Source organism: Propithecus coquereli, unplaced genomic scaffold (assembly GCF_000956105.1).
Source record: "Propithecus coquereli isolate 6110/MARCELLA unplaced genomic scaffold, Pcoq_1.0 Scaffold535, whole genome shotgun sequence".
Taxonomy (NCBI): Eukaryota; Metazoa; Chordata; class Mammalia; order Primates; family Indriidae; genus Propithecus; species Propithecus coquereli.
In genome coordinates this window covers 850,043-870,567 of record NW_012151230.1, presented here as the reverse complement: position 1 = coordinate 870,567, position 20,525 = coordinate 850,043, and the positions used below count along the sequence as shown (strand labels likewise).

At 48.5% G+C, this 20,525-nt stretch overlaps 1 protein-coding gene across 1 annotated transcript in view; it reads left to right on the top strand.

The window, feature by feature from the left end:
• EP400 (E1A binding protein p400) overlaps positions 1-20,525 on the top strand; it is a 106,181-nt gene that overhangs the window by 34,739 nt on the left and 50,917 nt on the right. Inside the window, exons 13-20 of the mRNA XM_012657268.1 lie at positions 9,122-9,229; positions 10,134-10,324; positions 10,601-10,778; positions 14,892-15,028; positions 16,752-16,921; positions 17,215-17,389; positions 17,521-17,657; positions 18,746-18,932. Of these exons, the coding sequence (XP_012512722.1) occupies positions 9,122-9,229; positions 10,134-10,324; positions 10,601-10,778; positions 14,892-15,028; positions 16,752-16,921; positions 17,215-17,389; positions 17,521-17,657; positions 18,746-18,932 (1,283 nt within the window). The remainder of the gene's footprint in view (positions 1-9,121; positions 9,230-10,133; positions 10,325-10,600; positions 10,779-14,891; positions 15,029-16,751; positions 16,922-17,214; positions 17,390-17,520; positions 17,658-18,745; positions 18,933-20,525) is intronic.

Genomic DNA, 20,525 nt, shown 5'->3' with positions numbered 1-20,525 from the left:
GTGATTCTTTGTCGCTTACATGTTGCAGTGACCTTGTCCCACTTGGTGATGGGTCTTTCCTTTCTCTTTGTGGTACCTTGTAATGAGAGGTGTTCTTACTTTCAGTGTATAGTGAGTCCTCAGTGTCATGGGCAAAACAATCAGCAGGCACTAGAGTAACATTGTTTCCTTCAATGTCTTTTCATTGTAATGTTGATGAGAAAGAAGTTAGTTATACGGTTGACCCTTGAACAATGCAGGGGTTGGGGTGCCGCCCCCTCCACTCCCTGTACAGTTGCAAACCCATATATAACTTTGACTCCTCCAAAACTGATTACCAATAGTCTACTGTTGAGTGGAAGCCTTGCTGATAACATAAACAGTCAATTAATACATGTTTTGTATGTTTTTATTGTATGTATTATATACTGTATTCTTGCAATAAAGTAAGCTAGAGAAAACAAAATGTTATTAAGAAAGTCATAAGAACCAGGCTGGTGTCTCTCCACGAGTCTTGGATAAAGTGCCTGCAGCAAGGGTCCTCAAAGGGCCACCACCTGTGCTGCATTGGGCTCTGGCATCCAGGGTCATTGTGTCGTGAGAATGATGCCGGTAGCTGTTTCTGAGATAGCAGGTGTGGCTGCTTTGGCCCCAGGTGGGCTCCGCGGCTGCCTGGCTGGTGTCTGTGAGCACCTGTCCCTTCTCTTCGAGGATCCCATGCCAAGTAGTGACCTGAGCTGACAGCCAGAGTTTCCGGCAATGGTGACCTCAACAGCCTCGCACTGGCCCATCAAGGGGATCCTGAAGAACAAGACCTCCACGACCTCCTCCGTGGTAGGCAAGACCTCCACGACCTCCTCTGTGGTGGGCAAGACCTCCACGACCTCCTTTGTGGTGGGCAAGACCTCCACGACCTCCTCCGTGGTGGGCAAGACCTCCACGACCTCCTTTGTGGTGGGCAAGACCTCCACGACCTCTTCCGTGGTGGGCAAGACCTCCGTGGTGGGCAAGACCTCCACGACCTCTTCCGTGGTGGGCAAGACCTCCACGTCCTCCTCCGTGGTAGGCAAGACCTCCACGACCTCCGTGGTAGTGTCGGCCGAATAGCCCTGAGAGTGTCCATGAGTGAAAAATCCCAGAAGTGGATGAAGTAAACGTCCTGGTGACGTGTTGTCCAGCAGACGAGGACTGCAGTTGGATGAGATAGATGAACCATAGCATGAGAGGTGATGACGGAGGTGCGTGCAGTGATTGGGAAACCACGGAAGCCAGGACTCCAGGGGCCTTAGCGGAGAGACGAGCTGCTGCTGGAGCCCGGGAGAGGAGGACAGCAGCCTCTCACCTGGTGAACCAGGGAACAAAGCGACAATTTGAAATGCAAAGGAAGCTTCACTGCAGTAGGGACTGCTTATTAAACTAGCTGGACGATTAATTTCCAAGGGCCTACAGGATGAGGAGGAAGATGAAGAAACGTTAGAGACACTGATGGAGAAGGCACGAATGCGGAACAGTCAAATCAAGGATCTGCCACAGGCAGCCACCAGCAGAACAGATCACAGAGTTCACAGAAGATTTTTGTTCAGTGCTGTGGTTGTGAGACACAGACCCCGCTACTGTAATGCGCTGCTGCTGCTTCTCCACAACCCATGACTCCAGCACCGAAACGCATACCCGCTGTTATATATTGCTAAGGATTAAATGACAACCTTAGGGTCCGCGTAGACTGAAAATGCCTACTTGATACATACATTCTCTTGCCTAGTGCTTCCTCACAAATGCAGTGTAATATCATCGTCCAAAACTGCATTACTTTTGTAAGAACTCTGGTTACTTTGTATGAGATATTACGTAGCTTTGCGGGGGGGCAACTAATTTATTTTTATCACTTCTAGATGTGGTAGCTCTTATAAAAAGTTTCTTGTTTTTTTAATCAAAGGCCAATTGGGACAACAGGATATATAGGCTGATATATATTCAGGCTGAAAAACATTTGTCTTCAACTTGATTTGTCTGTTTAATTGAAAAGAATTATAAGAGTTAAGTGTTGGATTTTCTGATCTGCTACCTATAAAATTCCTATTCAGTTTCTTTGTGTTTACAAGGAAAGTATTCAACTTTTTCTTATTAAAACTATCTTATTTTCACAAATAAATTATCAGGTTAAATTTGCAAAAAACAAAACAAGCAAAAAAACCAAAGTCATAAGAGGCCGGGCGCAGTGGCTCACGCCTGTGATCCCAGCACTCGGGAGGCTGAGGCGGGAGGGTCGCCTGAGCCCAGCAGTTTGCGGTTGCAGTGAGCTGTGATGATGCCACTGCACTCCAGCCTGGGTGACAGAGGAGACCCTGTCTCAAAAAAAAAAAGTCATAAGAGAAAATATATTTACTGTTCATGGAGTCGAAGTGGATCATCGTACAGGTCTTCATCCTCATCGTCTTCCCGTTGAGGAGGAGGAGGGGTGAGTCTTGCTGTCTCAGGGAGGCAGAGACAGAAGAACATCTGGATTAAGTGGACCCTCAAGGTTCAACTCATGTTGTTTGAGGATCAGCTGTACGTGGCTTTGCTTACAGTTGCGGGTTCCAAGAACCTACTGAGGACGTCAAGTGAGGACTTCCTGTAGTTGCATCTGTCAGTCTTATTCACGGGAGTGTCCTCCTGCACCATCGTCTAAAGATTGTTGTCTTTAATCCTGTATCGTGTCTTTAGTCCATCAAGAATTGCTTTTCAGCCCGGCTCGGTGGCACATGCCTGTAGTCCCAGCCACTCTGGAGGTTGAGGTGGGAGGATCACTTGAGGCCTGGAGTTTGAGACCAGCCTGGGCAACATAGTGAGTGAGACCCTGTCTCCAAGAAACAGTTGCTTCTGTCTGATGTGAAATAAGGGCACGATTTCCTTTTTTCATTTTTTTCAAATGCGTAACTAACTGTCCTGGCACCATTTGAAAAGCCCATCTTCTCCCCGCTGACTGCAGTACCAGCTTAAACATACATTCAGTCTCCTTTATGTGTGTCTCTTTCTGGGATCTTTATTTCTGTATTGGCCAGTTTGTACCCATTGCTGTGCTAATCCTACACTATCTTAATTACTGTAGCTTTATAATAGTTCTTGATGTCTGGGTAGGTAAGTTCCTCTACCTTGCTGTGTTTTAGGAGAGTCTTGATGATTTGGGGACTATTTCAGATACATTATAGAATCAGTTCATCGAGTTTCACAGAAAAACCTGTGGGGAAGTTTGATTCAAATTTAATTGTATTAATGGGTGTTGGTGAGAATTGCCGTCTTTATGGAGTTGAGCCTTTCCAATCTGTTATCAAAATACAGTTCTCAGTTTACTTAGGTTTTCTTAAATAGCTTTCAATAAAATTTTATAATTATCTGTCTTTTGTTAGATTTATTTCTAGGTGCTGTATACTTCTTGAAGTACTAAATGGTATATTTTAAAATTATACTTTAGGCCCGGCACGGTGGCTCACGCTTGTAATCCTAGCACTCTGGGAGGACGAGGCGGGCGGATCGTTTGAGCTCAGGAGTTCGAGACCAGCCTGAGCAAGAGCGAGACCCTGTCTCTACTAAAAATAGAAAGAAATTAATTGGACAACTAAAAATATATAAAAAAAATTGGCCGGGCATGGCGGCACATGCCTGTAGTCCCAGCTACTCGGGAGGCTGAGGCAGGAGGATTGCTTGAGCCCAGGAGTTTGAGGTTGCTGTGAGCTAGGCTGACGCCACGGCACTCTAGCCCCAGCAACACAGTGAGACTCTGTCTCAAAAAAAAAACAAAAAAATTATATTTTAAATTTTTTAGATATGCAGAAATTCAGTTGATTTTGTTTATTTTATAACCAGCAACTTTGCTGAACTCTCATTAATTCTTTGTATACAATCACTTCTCTCTGAAGAATGACAGGTTCTTCTTTATAATCCGTGTTCCTTTTCTTACTTGTCCTTGCTGTTTTGTGATGGGTCGGACTTGGATCAACTGTCAAGTCGGTGCCAGTGGTGGACAGCTGGTGCGTTCCTGCTGGCAGCACTTTTGTCAGGAAGGCGGTATCTTGTGGTGGTGGAGGAGGCACAGCTGCTTGGTTCCTGTCTCGCGTTTGCTGCCCACTGACCCCATGACCTTGGTCGGATCATCTAAGTTCTCTGTGACATTTTCCTCAGTTGGACAATGGGATGGTAGTTCCCACTTCACATGTCGTTCTGAGGATACAGCACAAGGGAGACTTGGCCTGACAGGTACTGAGCACTCTTGGCTACTGCTGTTGACACCAGAAAGTGGACCCCAAAGCGGGGTCCAGCCTGAAGGCCAAGAGGGTTCTTGGCTTCGTGTAGGAAAAAATTCAAGTGCAAGCTGTTAGTTGGAAATGAAAGCAACATTTATTAAGCAGACAGCTAGCGGGCTACCCCATGGACAGAGTAGCCCCTGCACGTTGCTTGCAAACTCTATTTGTGAATGTCTCTTGATTATAAGCTGAACAAGGGGTGGATTATTCATGAATTCTGGGAAAGGGGCAGAGAGTTCCAAGAATGGGTGTTTCCTCTCTTCATACAAGCCAGGTAATTTACAGGGGTTGTCATGGTGATTGTAAAGTGTCACAGTGCTGGTGAGAGTGTCTTTTGGTAGCTGATGCTTTACAAGCAGGGTATGGAGAGCTGCAAGAGTGGGCAGAGTCCGTCTGATGCCGTCTTGGCTATTACTGGTCTTAACCAGTGTTTTTACTGCATCCTGTTGTCCTGTTTTTGTCGGAGTCCTTGGTTTGGGTCTTGCAGCTTTTTAATGAGTTGGACCTAATCATCACTATTAGGGTGATTATGGTGATGCTTTTAATGTTTCGCCATTGAGCATGATGTATAGTTATGGGGTTTTTTTGGGGTGTTTTTGTTTGTTTTGAAGACAGAGTCTGGCTCTGTTGCCTAGGCTGGAACATAGTGGTATCATCACAGCTCACTGCAGCCTTGAATTCCTGGGCTCAAGCGATTCTCCTACCTTGGCCTCTCACGTAGCTGGGACTACAGGCGCTTGTCCCCACGCCTGGCTAATTTTTAAATTTTTTGTAGAGACAGGGTCTCACTATATTGCCAGGCTGGTCTCAAACTCCTGGGTTCAAGCAATCCTCCCTCCTCGGCCTCCCAAAGTGCTGGGATTACAGGCAAGAGCCACTGGGCCTGGCCTCCCCTATAATTTTTTTTATTGACCCTTGAGTTATGTAGAAGTATGTTTCTTAATTTTAAAACAATACAAGGTTTTGGATATATATTTTTTATTATTCTACATTAATTGCATATTGATGAGAGTGGATTTATATGATTCTTACTTGAATTTTGTTGAGGCAGTTTTTGAATGGACCAGTTCCTAGCTGTTCTATGAATGCTTTAAACAGCAGTTCACGGTGCAGCTTCCTCTCTGTGTCCACGGGGTAGAACTTGCCGACGGCATCGTCCAGCCTCTGACCCTCACTGATAGTTCTCGTCCTCGTGCTCTACCCGTTACTAGGAGAGCTGTGGGGAGATTTCCCTTCGTGACAGTGAGCACCTATTCTCCTCATATTGCTGTTAATTTTTATTTTCTGTATTTTGAGACTGTTTTTAGATGCATATTTAGATTTAGAATTGTTATCCTATCACTTTATCATTTCTTACCGCATTCTAGATAATTTTATCAGATCTGATTTCTATTTTATGAATTCTCTTTTAAGCTGTTCCTAATCTGTTCTTAACCCATTCAGTGAGTTTTAAATTTCACTTACCACAATGTGTTTCTAGACATTCTTTATGGATAAAAAAAATGTGCATGTAAAATGAGAGCAAGAATGATGGAAAAGGAAAAAAATCTACATGGACCTTCAAAGTTATCTCTTGCTCTTCGTTGACATATTCAGTCGTCTCTGAATACAGTGTTTTATAATCTGTGCCTGGTAATTCCGCGTGTGAAGATTTTGCAGGTCTAATTTTGCTGTCGTTTGTTTCTGCCTGGTTTCTGCCGATGGTACGTCGTTTGCTTGTGTACCTTGTGATTTTTGGCAATTTATTGGAACTTCATTGTGACAGATCTTTTAGGCCTGATGTTAGAAAGAGTTTCCTTTAGAGAGTTTCCAATAAGTTCTCATGTATGTTTTTATTTTAAAGTGTCTCTTGTAAACAGCATATAGTTGGTCTTTCCCCCACTCAGTTTATTCTAATTATCTCTGTGTCTTTAAACTGGAGTGTTTAATAACGTTTGTGGTAAAGTCTGTTCTAGTTGGGCTTACATCTATTACAGTTTTTCAGTGAGTTTTGTGTTTATCTTATCTGTTCTTTATTCATTCCTTTATGCTTACTTTAAGCATTGATCAAGTATTTAAAAATTTTATCTTCTCTGTTAGCTTTTTAGTTACACTTCTTTGTTCTTTTTGTGGTGGCTATCTGATTATGGTGGGTATTCTCGACTTGTTAGAATCACGTTAATTTCATGCATTAGCACTTTGTGCCAGTCAGGAATTTGGGACACCCCAGCTGGGAGTTGGTGGCTCAGTTCTCATGAAGATGCAGTCGTTGAGGCTTGGCGTGGGCAGGCTGCAGGAGCCCATTTCACGCGGTCTGTCCCGCCAGCTGGCAGGTTCTCGCTGGACGTCGAGTGTCCTCAGGCCATGAGGGGCAGGGCGGACACTGCAGTGTCCTTCGTCGTTGAGCCTGAGAAGTCCGTGGTTCAGCCCTGCTCAGTGTGGGAGGGGCTGGGGTGCACTCCAGGAGGTGGGCTCGGGGACATCCCCGTGGTGGTGTGGCGTGCAGCTGAATCCTTGAGCAGGGATGCCTCTCACGGGGTCAGGCTTCCTTCGTGGTCCTCAGGAACCCGTCAGTGCTTTCTGCGTGGAGACCCACACTTTTGAAAGTTTAATTCTAAGTACAGGCAGTCCTCCACATCTGTGGTTCGCAATCCGCAGATTCAACCAACCAAGGATGGAAAATACTCAGAAGAAAAAAACCGAATTAAAAATAACAATTCAACAATAAAAAACACAGTATAACAACTGTTTACGTAGCATTTGCATCACATCAGGTGTGGTAAGTGGTCCAGACTGACCGAACGCACGCAGGAGGGCCTGCGCAGGTTGTGTGCAAATACGGTGCCACTTTGTCAGGGACTTGAGCATCCGTGGGTTTTGGTATCTAGGGGGGTCCTGGAACCAACCCCCACAGTTACTGAGGGACGACTGTATTCACTTTTCTGTCAAAATGAGAGTCTTTCTTCCAACTAATTTATATGTGTGGAGGCTGTTGATTTTTGTGCATTAGGTTTGTTCTAAGATACCTTACAGACTTATCTTATTATTGTAACAGTTTTTCAGTTGTTTCTCCTGTTTTTTCATATTTATATAGCCATTATATGATGTATATATACTTTTTTTTTTTTTTTGAGACAGAGTCTCACTGTGTTGCCCAGGCTAGAGTGCCGTGGCGTCATCCTAGCTCACAGCAACCTCAAACTCCTGGGCTCAAGCGATCCTCCTCCCTCAGCCTCCCGAGTAGCTGGGACTACAGGCATGGGCCACCATGCCTGGCTAATTTTTTCTATATATTTTTAGTTGTCCAATTAATTTCTTTCTATTTTTAGTAGAGACGGGGTCTCGCTCTTGCTCAGGCTGGTCTCGAACTCCTGAGCTCAAACAATCCGCCCGCCTCGGCCTCCCAGAGAGCTAGGATTACAGGTGTGAGCCACCGCGCCCGGCCTATATATACGTTTTTTATGGAAACGTTCAGACATACAGGAAGGTTGGAAGAGCCTTATATTAACACCGTGTGCCCACCACCTAGATTCTGCAGTTAACATTTAGTTTTACTTGTTTCGAGAGCTTGTTTAGAGGTTCTAGCAGGGGGGCGCAGCTACTTGTATACCACGGTCCTCCTCCCTCGGGGAAGGTTGTCTGCTGTGACCTAGCACGCAGCTTCGGGAGGGACACGAGGGACACACATGGAGCGGTGAGGGAGGAAGGGGACGCCGGCCTGGCCAGCCAGATCAGCGAATTCACCCCAGCCACCAGTGGGGTGGCAGATGTTGCAGCCCGGTCACCTGCACATCCTAATTTTACTTTCCTTTATCGCACATCTGTCCATCAGTCCAGTGTGGCGAGTATTTTAAATCGTGAGCACATGGGCTTGCAGGGATTCTTGCTTGTCTGAAATGGACAGCACCCCTGCCGTGGCTGTGCCAGGACGTGTGGCGTTTGTTATTTTGGGTCTGCAGTCTTTGCTGACCCACAGGGCACGTACGGCAAGTTCACGCATGACAAGCACACAGCCCAGTGCACACGTTTTCCCCTGTTGCAGCCGACACGTGTGGAAGTCTTTGAACACGACTCTGGGTCCAGTTTTTTGTGTCCCTGGGGAGACGCATCATGTGGAGGATAATGAGGCAAGGCCATAGCTCCAAAGCTTTTCCGCTTTCCATAGAAAAAATTTTTGCAGAAAAGTTAAGCCAGTTTATGCACCATTATCAGCAGTGTTCGAGAGTGTCCGATTCATTCTGTTTTTCTAATATTATGATTTTAAGATGGTTGCCAATCTGGCAGAAGACGTCTGATTTCTAGAGATGCTCAGTTAAAGCTGTCTTGGCCCTTCCTGCTGTGGTTTTCGTGAAACAGCTTCGTACCCTCTTCCCATTTGATAACGTGGTGTTTTTTTAAAGCAGTTAGGGTCAGTGTTTTATGCAAAAAGCTTACCAGTCTTTTATCATACTTTCTGAACGTTTTTTCTGCGTTTTTGGTATCATATCCATTGGTTATTTTCTATCAGTGGTATTAATTTTGATATTTTTATTGCTTAGTCTGTAGTGTTACTATTCACTTATTAGATGATTTCAGAATTTCGTTTTTTTATGAATAAAATTAAGTTTTTTCAGTTTAGAGATCCTCATGTTACAAAGCCTAAAATTTTTTTTTTTACAAAGCATCAGCAATGGACAAAATTTTTAAGTTTTTTAAAAAAATAAATATGCTTTTAGAAAATAAATTCTTTTTCTAAGGAGTGATCTAAAGCCAGGAAAAGGAATGTACGTGGGAAGAATCCCCTTTGTACCCTTGCTGTGGGCTCTCCTGGCAGCCGTTTCTTCCCAGTTAGTGGACACTGTTGTCAGGGCGTAACGGCCTTTCTGCCTGCCGCCCCCCAGCCGAGCTGCCCCTGGTGGACCTGGTGAAGCTGTACGAAGGCGCCTTCCTGCCGGGTTTCCAGTGGCCGCAGCCAAAGCCTGACAGCGAGGAGACAAGCGAAGAAGAAGGTACGTTGGTAGCGTTTTTAAAGACTCCAGACTGAAAAACAAAAGCCAAAATGCAGGTGAAAGCTTAACATAAGTTTTAAAAAATGTCTTTTAGTTTGGTGAAAGAAAAAAATTGGAAATGTATGTAACATGTAATTTTATATTGAATAGAATTTTATTAAATCCTATGCTTTTTATGTATTAACTTGGTACAGTTATTGGAACACTTGATCAAGTTGTGAAGGATGTGGAAGTATTTTTCTCTGCATTTATAAAAGTCATTGTTTTATGGACCTAGATATTATCCTATTTTTTCAGGCTGTGCTAAGTTTGTCTAACATACCAGTTCTGAGTAGTTTATTTTACTTGTTATTAGACAGTCCACACAGGTACACAGAATACACCAGAGAGAGTCTACCTGCCCGTTCTCGTTCCCGTGATGGAAGGTCCCGTGGGCCTCCTTGGGGAGCCCAGGGCCTTCCAGGACGTCTTGCTGGCAGTGGGACCCAGAGGCAGGAGAGGTGGCCTCTTCCTTGTTTCCCACATTTAGGAAACATTTCTGATTTTTCTTTTCTTGGTGGTGGAGGGGAGATCACTAAACCCTGAGATACTCATAAATCCATCCATGATACTAGCTCCTAATCTCTGTAGAGATGTTTTCCAGATACCAGGTTATTTGGGGCAAATTATACTCTGAGAGCTTTCCAGAATGGTCCTAAGTTTTATAGTTTCATGAAAATTCTTGCCCATTTATCCAGATAGCAATGCTTAGGTAGATAAAATGGATTACAAACAAAAAATTACTACTTAATTCTGTGTTTGAAGTATTTGGTTTCTATAAACTTTTCGCTTTTTTCTTTTAATGTTTTCTTTCATAAAGCTACCCCAGCAGCCCCCAATTTCCTTTGTTTTGTTGTTGTTGTAGACGTGGACGACTGTCTAGGCGACAGGGAGTGTCGGAAGGATTTGATTCTCATCGACTCACTTTTCATCATGGATCAGTTTAAAGCCGCGGAGAGAATGAATATCGGGAAACCGAACACCAAGGACGTCGCGGAGGTCACTGCTGTGGCTGAAGCCATCCTGCCCAAGGGCAGCGCGCGGGTCTCGACCTCGGTGAGACTGTCACGTGAGGGACAGGTCTTTGTGAGTGAACACACGTGTCTTAATGGCTCACGAGGAAAGCTCTTCCTGCTTCCAAAGAAGCACTTTATCCCAGCTGCAGAAGCTGTCAGAAAAAGCAATTCTGGATCTTTCTCTTCCTGTTTCTGTAGGCCACTTTTATGGCTTTCCACTCAGTTCATCGTGTGCCTGTGGTGGTGTTGGTTTTAGGAGAATGTTCCGGTGGTCATGTTGACAAGCAGTCATTCTCTGGCTGGTCTGTCACTGCAGGTGAAGTTTAACGCTCCGTCTTTGCTGTATGGGGCTCTCAGAGATTATCAGAAGATCGGCCTGGACTGGCTGGCCAAACTCTACCGAAAGAATCTCAATGGCATATTGGCCGATGAAGCTGGGCTTGGTAAAACAGTGCAGATCATTGCTTTTTTTGCTCATCTCGCTTGTAATGAAGGTAAGAGTTCCCTTTTTTGAACATCTGTTTGCTAAGACTTAACCCTAGGCCAGTGTACCTGACGTGAGGGGAGTGTGTGGTCTTTTTATCCACTTTGTCCCTGTCCTTTGACCTGAGCAGAGTGAGGCTCAGAAATACTTGCTGCATGAACACATAAAAAACTTGCTCACAGTTAGCATTAGATGAGTAACTCACTATTTTCAAAATCAAATATGCAGAGACCCACCCAGCTGTGGCTGAGCTCTGTGACTTCAGGTGTCACCCTGCAGCGTGTGAGCAGCAGAGCAGGTGGCAGAGCTGCCCGTGCTGCTTCTAGAGCAGTGTGAGCCAGGGCCACTGGGCTCTCAGCCTCGTGCCAGCCGTGCACTCGGTCAGCATCGCCCATGGTGTGGCTTGTCATGCCGGCCCCTGCATCTTCCTCGCCTTGTGATACACGTGCCCTTCTCTCCTCTCCTGCTGGATTGCACCTCCCTGGCCAGTGTTTCTGACCTGCTTGAGTCCTTGCGGAGCGGGCGTGGTGCCCTGCGTGGGCCCAGCAGCCCTGATTGTGGGCTGCCCTGCCGCCTGTGTGCCCTCTCCAGCCCTTCGGTGGGCCCGTAGTTTGTGCAGGCCTTCCGGCCTCCTGGTGGATCTTTGAGGTCAGGTTCTTGTTCATGCCCCTTCCTTTCTCGGCCTTTGGGTCAGGCACCCAGCTCAGCCTCCTGCTGTGTGCCTGGCTACAGAAGAGGGCGTGACTGTGTCTCTGACACAGGACAGGCCTCACGGTTCTTCCTCTTGCAAAGGAAATGCTTAGTAAACACCTCAGAATCAATGGTTCTGCCTGCGTTCCAGATACAGCCTTCGAGTGGGCTTTGCTGTCGCTGTGGAGAAAAGTGGGCACGGCCTTGTCTGCTTCACATTTGAGTTTTGAAAGTCAGGAGGGGGTACTTTTGGCTCAGGAGGGTCAGCTGAGGAGGGGGTGGCTAGTCTGGGTGCTCCAGCTGTAGGCCGGATGGAAGGGAGTGGAGTGCTGGGGGCATGGGCTGAGTGGATAGGGCCGAGGCAGGAAGCGGGCGGGTTTCACTTGGCTGATTATCCCCTCGACTTAGAAGCAGCTTCTTTTAAACATTTTCCCTCCAAACTGTTACTCGCTCTTATCAAATCATTCTTCCTTGCTCTTTCATTTTTTGAGACGGGGACACTCTGTGACCCAGGCCAGAGTGCAGTGGTGTCATCACAGCTCACTGCAGCCTCAAACTCCCAGGCTCAAGCCATCCTCCTGCCTCAGCCTCCTAAGTAGCTGGGACAACAGGCGCATGCCACCACCCCGGCTAATTTTTTCTATTTTTTGTAGAGATGGGGTCTCATTACGTTGCTCTTGCTGGTCTCGAACTTGTGGCCTCAAGAGATCCTCCCTTCTGGGCCTCCCTAAGTGTGGGACTCCAGGTGTGAGCCATACCCCCTGGCTGCTTCCTTACTCTTAATTTTGAAAAGCTTAATCTCATAATCGGTTTCTAAGTATAAGTGGAACAGCTTCTGACCTCGTAATTTTCTTCCATTAATTTGTTTCTGTTTTTGACCAGGTATCAAAAAGTTTTAAATGTAGTGCTTTAAAATAGATTTTTTTTATATATAATTATATATATATATTTATATTGTTTCTTCAAGATGGAAAAACCACTATTTTGTTATTTAGGTGAAAAAAGTGTTCATTATTATTTTTATAATAGTAAAATATTGAAAGTAGCCTATACTTGAAAAAACAGGGAATTTTATTTCATGAATGGAACGACTGAGGGAATCAGTCACTCGTTCCTCGGGTCCTTGCCTGGTGACCGCCCTGGATCAGGTGCTTTTCTAGGCCCCAGGGTGCACCTTGCCCCAGGACCCTACAGCGGCGCAGACATAACGCTGGAACGCCGAGCCTTGAAGTGGGCCGAAGACCCAGTGGAGGGTCAGAGCCTGGGGCTGGAAGCAGGGATTGCTGGGAGGTGGGACGGAGCGTGTGGGGGCCGCAGGTGCAGGCGGCATGTTCAGGAACAGCGCCAAGGCTGGGTCAGGGCGGGAAAGCGAGGGGATGGAGATGCGGTTAGCTAGGTCTGGGCTGGCAATGAGGGAGCCTGCCAGGGCTGTGGCTTTGCCCGGCGTGGGGTCGGCGTCTGTACAGGTGTCCCTGTCCGGTGTTCCGCCAAACCGTGCCGAGGGCCAGAGGGAACTCGGCTTAGCGAGTCGTCTGGTGAGAGAAGGGCAGCCTGGGGCCCCGGAGGGAGTAGATTCTGCACCCCGGGAGGGAAGAGCTGGCAGAGGGTGCTGCGTGCTGGGTGCTGCCTGCTCTGCCACTGCACTGGGGTAGACCACGGGCATGTCACACGTGTGTTTCGTGTTGCACTTGGTCCCCAGCCCCAGGTTGGCTTCTTGGGCCCCTCATCACTGTGACCAAAGCTTTCCCCAAGAGTCCTTTCCCTTTGAGAGTTGGCTGTGATGTGCTGATTACTCACACAAAGTAAAAATGGTTTATAACTCACCACTTTGTCTAGTTTTCTTTTTCCTTTTTAAAGGAAAAAAGTCTTCCCCACTTACCTATTTCCATCCGCAGGTGGTGACCACAGGACAGTGTGGTGTGTGTCCTGCTCAGCCTTCTCCTAAATTTATCCAGACACATTTAGATAGGCATACATAGACCTGTTTTCCCTTTCAAAGAATGGGGTTATGTGCTAAGTTGTAATTTTTAAATTTTTTTTTAAGAGACAGGATCTTACAGTGTTGCCCAGGCTGGTCTCAGACTCCTACGCTCAAGTGATCCTCCCACCTCGGCCTCCTGAGCAGCAGGGACTGCAGGCCCGTGCCACCACGCCTGCCTTTGTTTTATTTTTAATCTTGTTTTCACTGGGGGAAAAAATGCTGTCTGGGTTTGATTTCTGTTTCTTTACCCTGAGGTTGTGTCTTTTAAAGAGTTTATTGTCCTCTTGTATTTTTTCTTTGTGAAATTTCTGTTCATATTCTTGGTTCATTTTTCTATTGGGTTTTTTTTTTCCTTCCAGAATCAGGAATGGTTTGTGAATTAGCAGTAATGGCCATAGATACGTGTTTTGCTGATACTTTTTCAAAGTCTGCCATTTCTTCCATTTAACTTGGTTTATGTTTCATTTATAGCTTAGAAATTGAAGTTTGTTACGTATGTATTACTGTAGTAGTTTAAAACAACCTTAGTTTTCCAAAGAACAAAATTAAAACTATTTCTCTGGGAGTGGTTTGGGTGTGCGCTGACTGGAGGGCAGGCGTCGGGGTTCCCCTGAGCCCCTGAGCCAACAAAGCATGGCTGAGGGTGCGTCACAGGGGCACCTGACCCGCGGGCAGGCCTCGGCAGGGCCTGGCGCTGGGTGTGAACATGCAGCTGTGTGCTTGCTGCTTACTCCCGAGTGCTGTCCACCGCAGAGAGGGGTTCTTCCCCAGGTCCATAGAGGGGTCCGCTGTGGTTCCAATCAGCATGAATTTCATTTGGTGATGACTCATTCAACCTGTGTGTATGGCTGGGCGCGATGGCTCACGCCTGTAATCCTAGCACTCTGGGAGGCCGAGGTGGGCGGATTGTTTGAGCTCAGGAGTTCGAGACCAGCCTGGGCAAGAGCGAGACCCCGTCTCTACTAAAAATAAAAAGAAATTAGCTGGACAACTAAAAATATATAGAAAAAAATTAGCCGGACATGGTAGCGCATGCCTGTAGTCCCAGCTACTCGGGAGGCTGAGGCAGGAGGATTGTTTGAGCCCAGGAGTTTGAGGTTGCTGTGAGCTAGGCTGACGCCACGGCACTCTAGCCCAGGCAACACAGTGAGACTCTGTCTCAAAAAAAAAAAAAAAAAAAACATGCATGTATGAAGGGCCCCCTCCCGGTCAGGCGTTGCATCCCTGCGGCGTCACTGTGGGAGCCACGAGACAGGTGCCATGCGCTCTGATGGCACTAGAGGGGCCTGTGCTGGTGTCCCCGTGTCTGCTCTAGTTGTGCAGTGGCTCATTTGACATGTGCATATTAAGCTTCTCTGGTCAAACATGGTGCTGCGTGCCTGGACTTGACAGATCAAAGTGGAAAATTTTCTCTTTTTCCCTTTGGGAAATTCTGTGGTTTTTCCTTTGCAGGTAATTGGGGCCCTCATCTTGTTGTGGTGAGAAGTTGTAACATACTCAAGTGGGAGCTTGAACTGAAACGCTGGTGTCCCGGGCTCAAAACCCTCTCATATGTTGGCAGCCACAGAGAACTCAGAGCAAAGAGACAGGTATGTTTTTTAAAAACATAAAATAAAACTAAACAGAAAACCATCTTAATTTTTATAGAAGACAGATTTAAAAATGTGAAGACATACTTATCAATGTAATTATTATAAATCATTTATTAGTGAGATGCCAAACGTTCAGGCTGTTCCTAGATCTTGAAACCCTTGACAGCATAGACGATGCCCCATCGGCTTGGTCCTTCCCTGCGAGGAGGCCGTGTAGACAGGCCCAGGTGTGTGCAGGGCTCAGCTTCACTCTCCAGGAAGTGAGGACTTTCCTTCCAGAACCGCGGTCTTCCCTGGAGATGCCGCGGTCCTTTCACCTGTGGGCTTCCCTGATGTTCGCAGGCATGAATGAGAAAACGTGCATCCTGAGTTCTGAATTAATAAATTCATAAAATAATTTCCATGAAAATGTTTTCTTAGGAATATTTGTAATGTACAGGTAAGTTTCTGGAGGAAATTTCGACTTTTTTTTCCTGTCCACCGGGTAGTTTCTAGTACTAGGTCACCAAGTAAATGTGTATTGATCACAGTTTCTCACTGAATATAAAATTTTGGCTTACAGTTAGACGTTACCATGTTATACTGTTTGCTGAAATAGTGCCTTGAGATGTATTTTTTTTACTCTCTTACATTTGTGCTGCCATAACAAAGTACCACAGACTGGCTAATCTGTAACAGTAGAATTTATGTCTCAGTTCTGGAGGCTGGTGGTCCAGGTGCCAGCAGAGTCAGTGTCTGGTGAGGGCCTAGTTTCCGCTTTCAAGATCGGGCCTTGTGGCCGTGTCCTGGGGACGGTCAAACGCTGTGTGACCTTTGACGTGGGCATGGTCCACCAGGGCAAAAGGGCCTGGGCCAGGTCCCTCCAGCCTTGTGTAAGGCCTTGATCCATTCATGAGAGCAGAGAAGTCTCCACCTCTTGATACTACTACCATGAGTTTTGGAGGGGACATGTTCAAGCTACAGCACTGTTTCTACTTTTTAATTTGTTTTTTGAAAGCTTGTAGTGCAGTCCATTGCAACACAGGTATTCACTTTTTTTTTCTTTTTTTTGAGACAGAGTCTCGCTGTATTGCCCCAGCTAGAGTGCAGTGGCATCAGCCCAGCTCACTGCAGCCTCAAACTCCTGGCCTCAGGCGATCCTCCTGCCTCAGCCTCCTGAGTAGCTGGGACTCCAAGTGCCACCTCCATGCCCGGCTAATTGTTTTCCTATTTTTTAGTAGAGAACGGGGTCTTGCTCTTGCTCAGGCTGGTCTTGAACTCCTGAGCTCAAGCAATCCTCCCGCCTCGGCCTCCCAGAGTGCTAGGCAGGGTTACAGGTGTGAGCCACCGCGCCCGGTCTCAGCTGCACATTTCTTATCACCACATTTTTCCCGTATTCAGATAAAAGCTTGTCCCTTTTCTAGTAGAAATAGAAGGATCTTCACGATCCTCTATGATAATCTCCTTATTTTCCAAATGAAGATTGTCGGCGCCTCCAAAGCAACTTATCAATTTGTCAACAACAGTGCTCTAGACTCCTAGAGGATAAAATGAAAATATAAACTCAGCCGTTTTCTGTGCAAGAATAGCAAGTTCTTAAGAAAACCGGTAAAACTATGACAGGTGGGAACTGATAATATCTGACGTGTGGTGACAGCTCTGGGAAGTCGCTCTCTTCGAGGCGACTGCCGGCAGGACAGGGAGCACAGCCGTGCTGAGATCTCTTCTCTCTGTGCCACAGGAGTGGGCCACGCCCAACAGCTTCCACGTCTGCCTCACGTCCTACACACAGTTCTTCAGGGGCTACGCCGCCCTCGCGCGCGTGCGCTGGAAGTGCCTGGTCATCGACGAGATGCAGCGTGTAAAGGGCATGACCGAGAGGCACTGGGAAGCCGTCTTCACCCTGCAGAGGTTGGCCTGCCACTCGGTGCTGTGTGCCGCTCTCACCACTGAGTGTCTCTGTTCTTGTTGACGTAAAGGATTCTTTTGAAGAAGTTGAGGTCATTGCAGACACACACAGAATCACCTTTCACCTTTATCATAGCATGTAGGGCCGCAGAGACCCACAGAGTGCATTCAGTTCGGTCCGTTACTGCAAGGCACGCGTCCCTTTGTGTTAGCTCGTAAGGTCCCTGCCGTCCCGTGCTCCCGCGCCCAGCTGTGTGTGTTCCCGAGTTTCACAGGTGTCTCTCGTCCGTCTGCAGTCAGCAGCGCCTGCTTCTGATTGACGCGCCGCTGCACAACACCTTCCTGGAGCTCTGGACCGTGGTGCACTTCCTCATCCCCGGGATCTCCAGACCGTACCTGAGCTCCCCGCCGCGCGCCCCGAGCCCCGAGAGCCAGGACTACTACCACAAAGTGGTGATCCGGCTGCACAGGGTGTGTCCGCCTTCACGTCTAGCGAGCCGACTAGAAATGCGTCTAGCGAGCCGACTAGAAATGCGCGTGCCTTGTTATCAGTGTGTTACGGCATTATTTCTGGAAAGAGAACAATAGATGTCTCTTTTTAGGTCACGCAGCCATTTATTTTGAGGAGAACTAAAAGAGACGTGGAAAAGCAGCTGGCAAAGAAATATGAGCATGTTTTGAAATGCCGCCTTTCTAATCGGCAGAAAGCCTTGTACGAGGACGTCATTCTGCAGCCCGGGTACGCGTGGGGTCTGAGTACGCGCCCCTTCACCCTCCCTGTGAGCTCAGTCGCAGGTTCCCTCCTGGAAGGACCCGGCTCTGGAGCTGGGGGCCAAGGTGTTTCCCGGGGTCGGAGGGCTCTGCGGTCTCTGATGTTCCCAGTTCTCTCAGGCCCCCTTCTGGCCTGTCCCCCTCTGGCTGCTCCACCACTGGCTGTCTCAGGTTCTGCTCCTGGTCTCTGCCCATATGTAGCGTGACGTCCGTTCCGCTCCCTCTATCGACCGGCTCGGTCTCACGATACTGGGTTTAGGTTTCCCCGGGAGCGAGGCTCTGCTGGGCTGGCTGGTCTTTCTCACCCAGCCACAGGACCCAGGGCTCAGGGCGGCGGTGGCCCTGGAGGAGGGCAGCCTGCTGGTGTCGTGGGGCAGTCCAGCGGCGCAGGGAGCACTGTGTTAGGAGGCAGTGCGAGCGCCACGTGCTTGCTGTCCCTCTGTGACTCGGTCGGCACAGTGTGGGGCCCTGTGAACCGCCCCGCAGTCCCCTCGTTTGCAGTTTTGCTTCTTTCTGCCACGCCGTTTCCCTGAGTTCAGATTATAGAGAAAACAAAAGTCATGGAAATCAAGTTTTGTAGGATTTTAAATTCATTTGTACTTGGTAATGACGCCCCGCTGTGTGTCTGCTCTTACGGAGCTGGGAAGAATCACGTGTGGTGTGCTCATGGGTCTGACCCGATGCCACCGCACAGCCTGCACGGGGTCCCCGCATTTCAGACACTCCCCGCGTGGCAGGTGGCCGCCACGCCTGGCCTGGTCACCTGCCTCACATGTTCCTCTCCTTGTGGGAAAAGAACCTGGGGGTCCCAGCGAGGCACCGTGGCAGAGGCGGCTTTGAGGCCATGGTGTGAGCACGTGGCTGGCTATCGGACAGAGACGGTGTGGACAGAACCGTGGTTTGTGGCCCCGACCGTGAGCCCGGGCTGCCCTTGCCATGCGCATCCCCTCGTCCGCAGCAGGAGGCCCTGCTCGGGTTCGAGAGGGTTTGGGGTTGTGCAGGCTCACAGCAGCATGCATTCACCAGAGTGCCGCGTCTCCTGTCTTCCGTGAGCAGAACTCAGGAGGCTTTGAAGAGCGGGCACTTCGTCAACGTCCTGAGCATTCTGATGCGGCTGCAGCGGATCTGCAACCACCCCGGGCTGGTGGAGCCCCGGCTCCCGGACTCGTCCTACGTGGCAGCGCCTCTGGAGCATCGGTCGGCCTCCCTGACTCTGAGGGCTCTGGAGAGAGGGCTGTGGAAGGTGAGTCAGTGGAGGATTCAGGAAGCCGTTAGCGTCCGAGGGCTTCTCAGGCACGTCGTAGATGAAACCATTCTTAGAAATGGATTTCAACAAGCCGTTGGCCCGCACTTTGGGATTGCCTGGCACTCGGCACTGTCTGGCAACGTTTGCGGTCGCTTCTCCCACTCTGGAAGTCTGCTGGAGGGAGGCAGGCTCGCGGTGGGAAAGGATGCAGAGGGAGGGTCTTCCGTGAGAAGCCACCTGAGCGCGCACGGTACAGAGTGGAGCTTTGCTGAGGGCTGCAGCGATACCTGTTCACTGGCACAGAGAAGCGTCTTGCTGAGCGCAGAGTGGCATCGCGGAGGGCGCGTGCGCACGCCCTCTGTGAGTCGGTGGGCACGGCGGTCAGGCCCTGTGGGACCAGAGCGCGCGGCGTGGCTCCCCGCCCCCTGCCATGCACCTGCGGGTGGGTCTGGGCAGGGTTGCTCCTTTGGGCAGACGGAGTTCCCTGCCCTGTAAGACGGGTAACCATGCGCTGCCCTGGCTGTGCGCGTCACACAGACGCTTTGCAGCAAGAGCCTCGTGTAGTAACTGGCGCCCGGGAGCTCGGTGCGTGCTGTTTTTGTTGTTTTCTTTCATTTTTCAGAGAATATTTTTACTGAGTTAAAGGAAAACCGAGCCATGTGGAAGTAAAGATGAACCAGCGGCAGATACCTCAAGGTGTCAGAGGAGGGGTGTCACGAGTTAGCGTGTAGTCGTTTATAGTAAACCTTTATTTTAGAACAGCCTTACCGAGGTGATTCATGTACCGTGAAACTCACCTTTCTACGCCGTACAGTTGGTGGGTTTTATTGTAGTCACAGTCGTGCGGCCCTCACCACCAATGCGAGAGCGTTTCGTTACCCCAAGAAGAAACCCCTCACGCATTAGCAGTCTCTCCCCGTCCTCTCTGCCCCAGCCCCTGGCAGATAGCCATCTGCCTTCTATGTCTGTGGATTTGCTGCTTCTGGGCTTTCATATAAAGGCAGTCCCGTAACACGTGGCCTTTTGTGTCTGGTTTTTCACTTCGTGTAATATTTTCAAGGTTCGGTTAGGTTGCAGCATCTGTCAAGAATTTCATTCCTTTTGAAGGCTGAATATTCTGCCGTGTGGCTAGAACACACTTTGTCCCTTCTTCAGTTGATGGTCCCCTGGGTGGTTTCCACTTTCTGACTGTTAGAAATGATGTTGCTGTGGACATTCGTGTACACAGCTTTGTGTGGACACAGGTTGTCGTTACTCTCGGGTGTGTACCTGGCGGTGGTGTGGCCGGGCCACGTGGCCCCTCCGTGTTTAACCAAAGTTTGAGGACCTGCTGGACTGTGCTCCCCAGAGGCTGCGCCGGTTTGAGCCCCCACCAGGGGATGTGGGGGTTTTCCTCCTCCACGCCCTCACCTTCCTGGTGTTGTGAGGCTGCGCTTTCAGAATCTGAAGTCCTAAGAGAAGCACAGGTGAGAGGTGCTGGGAGAAGGATGTGTGCTTGGGGGCGGCGGCCACGCGTCTTCCTCCACCATTCTCCAGCACGGGCGTCCGTGACGGGCCCAGGCCCATGCCTGTGCTGCAGTTCGCTCCCTC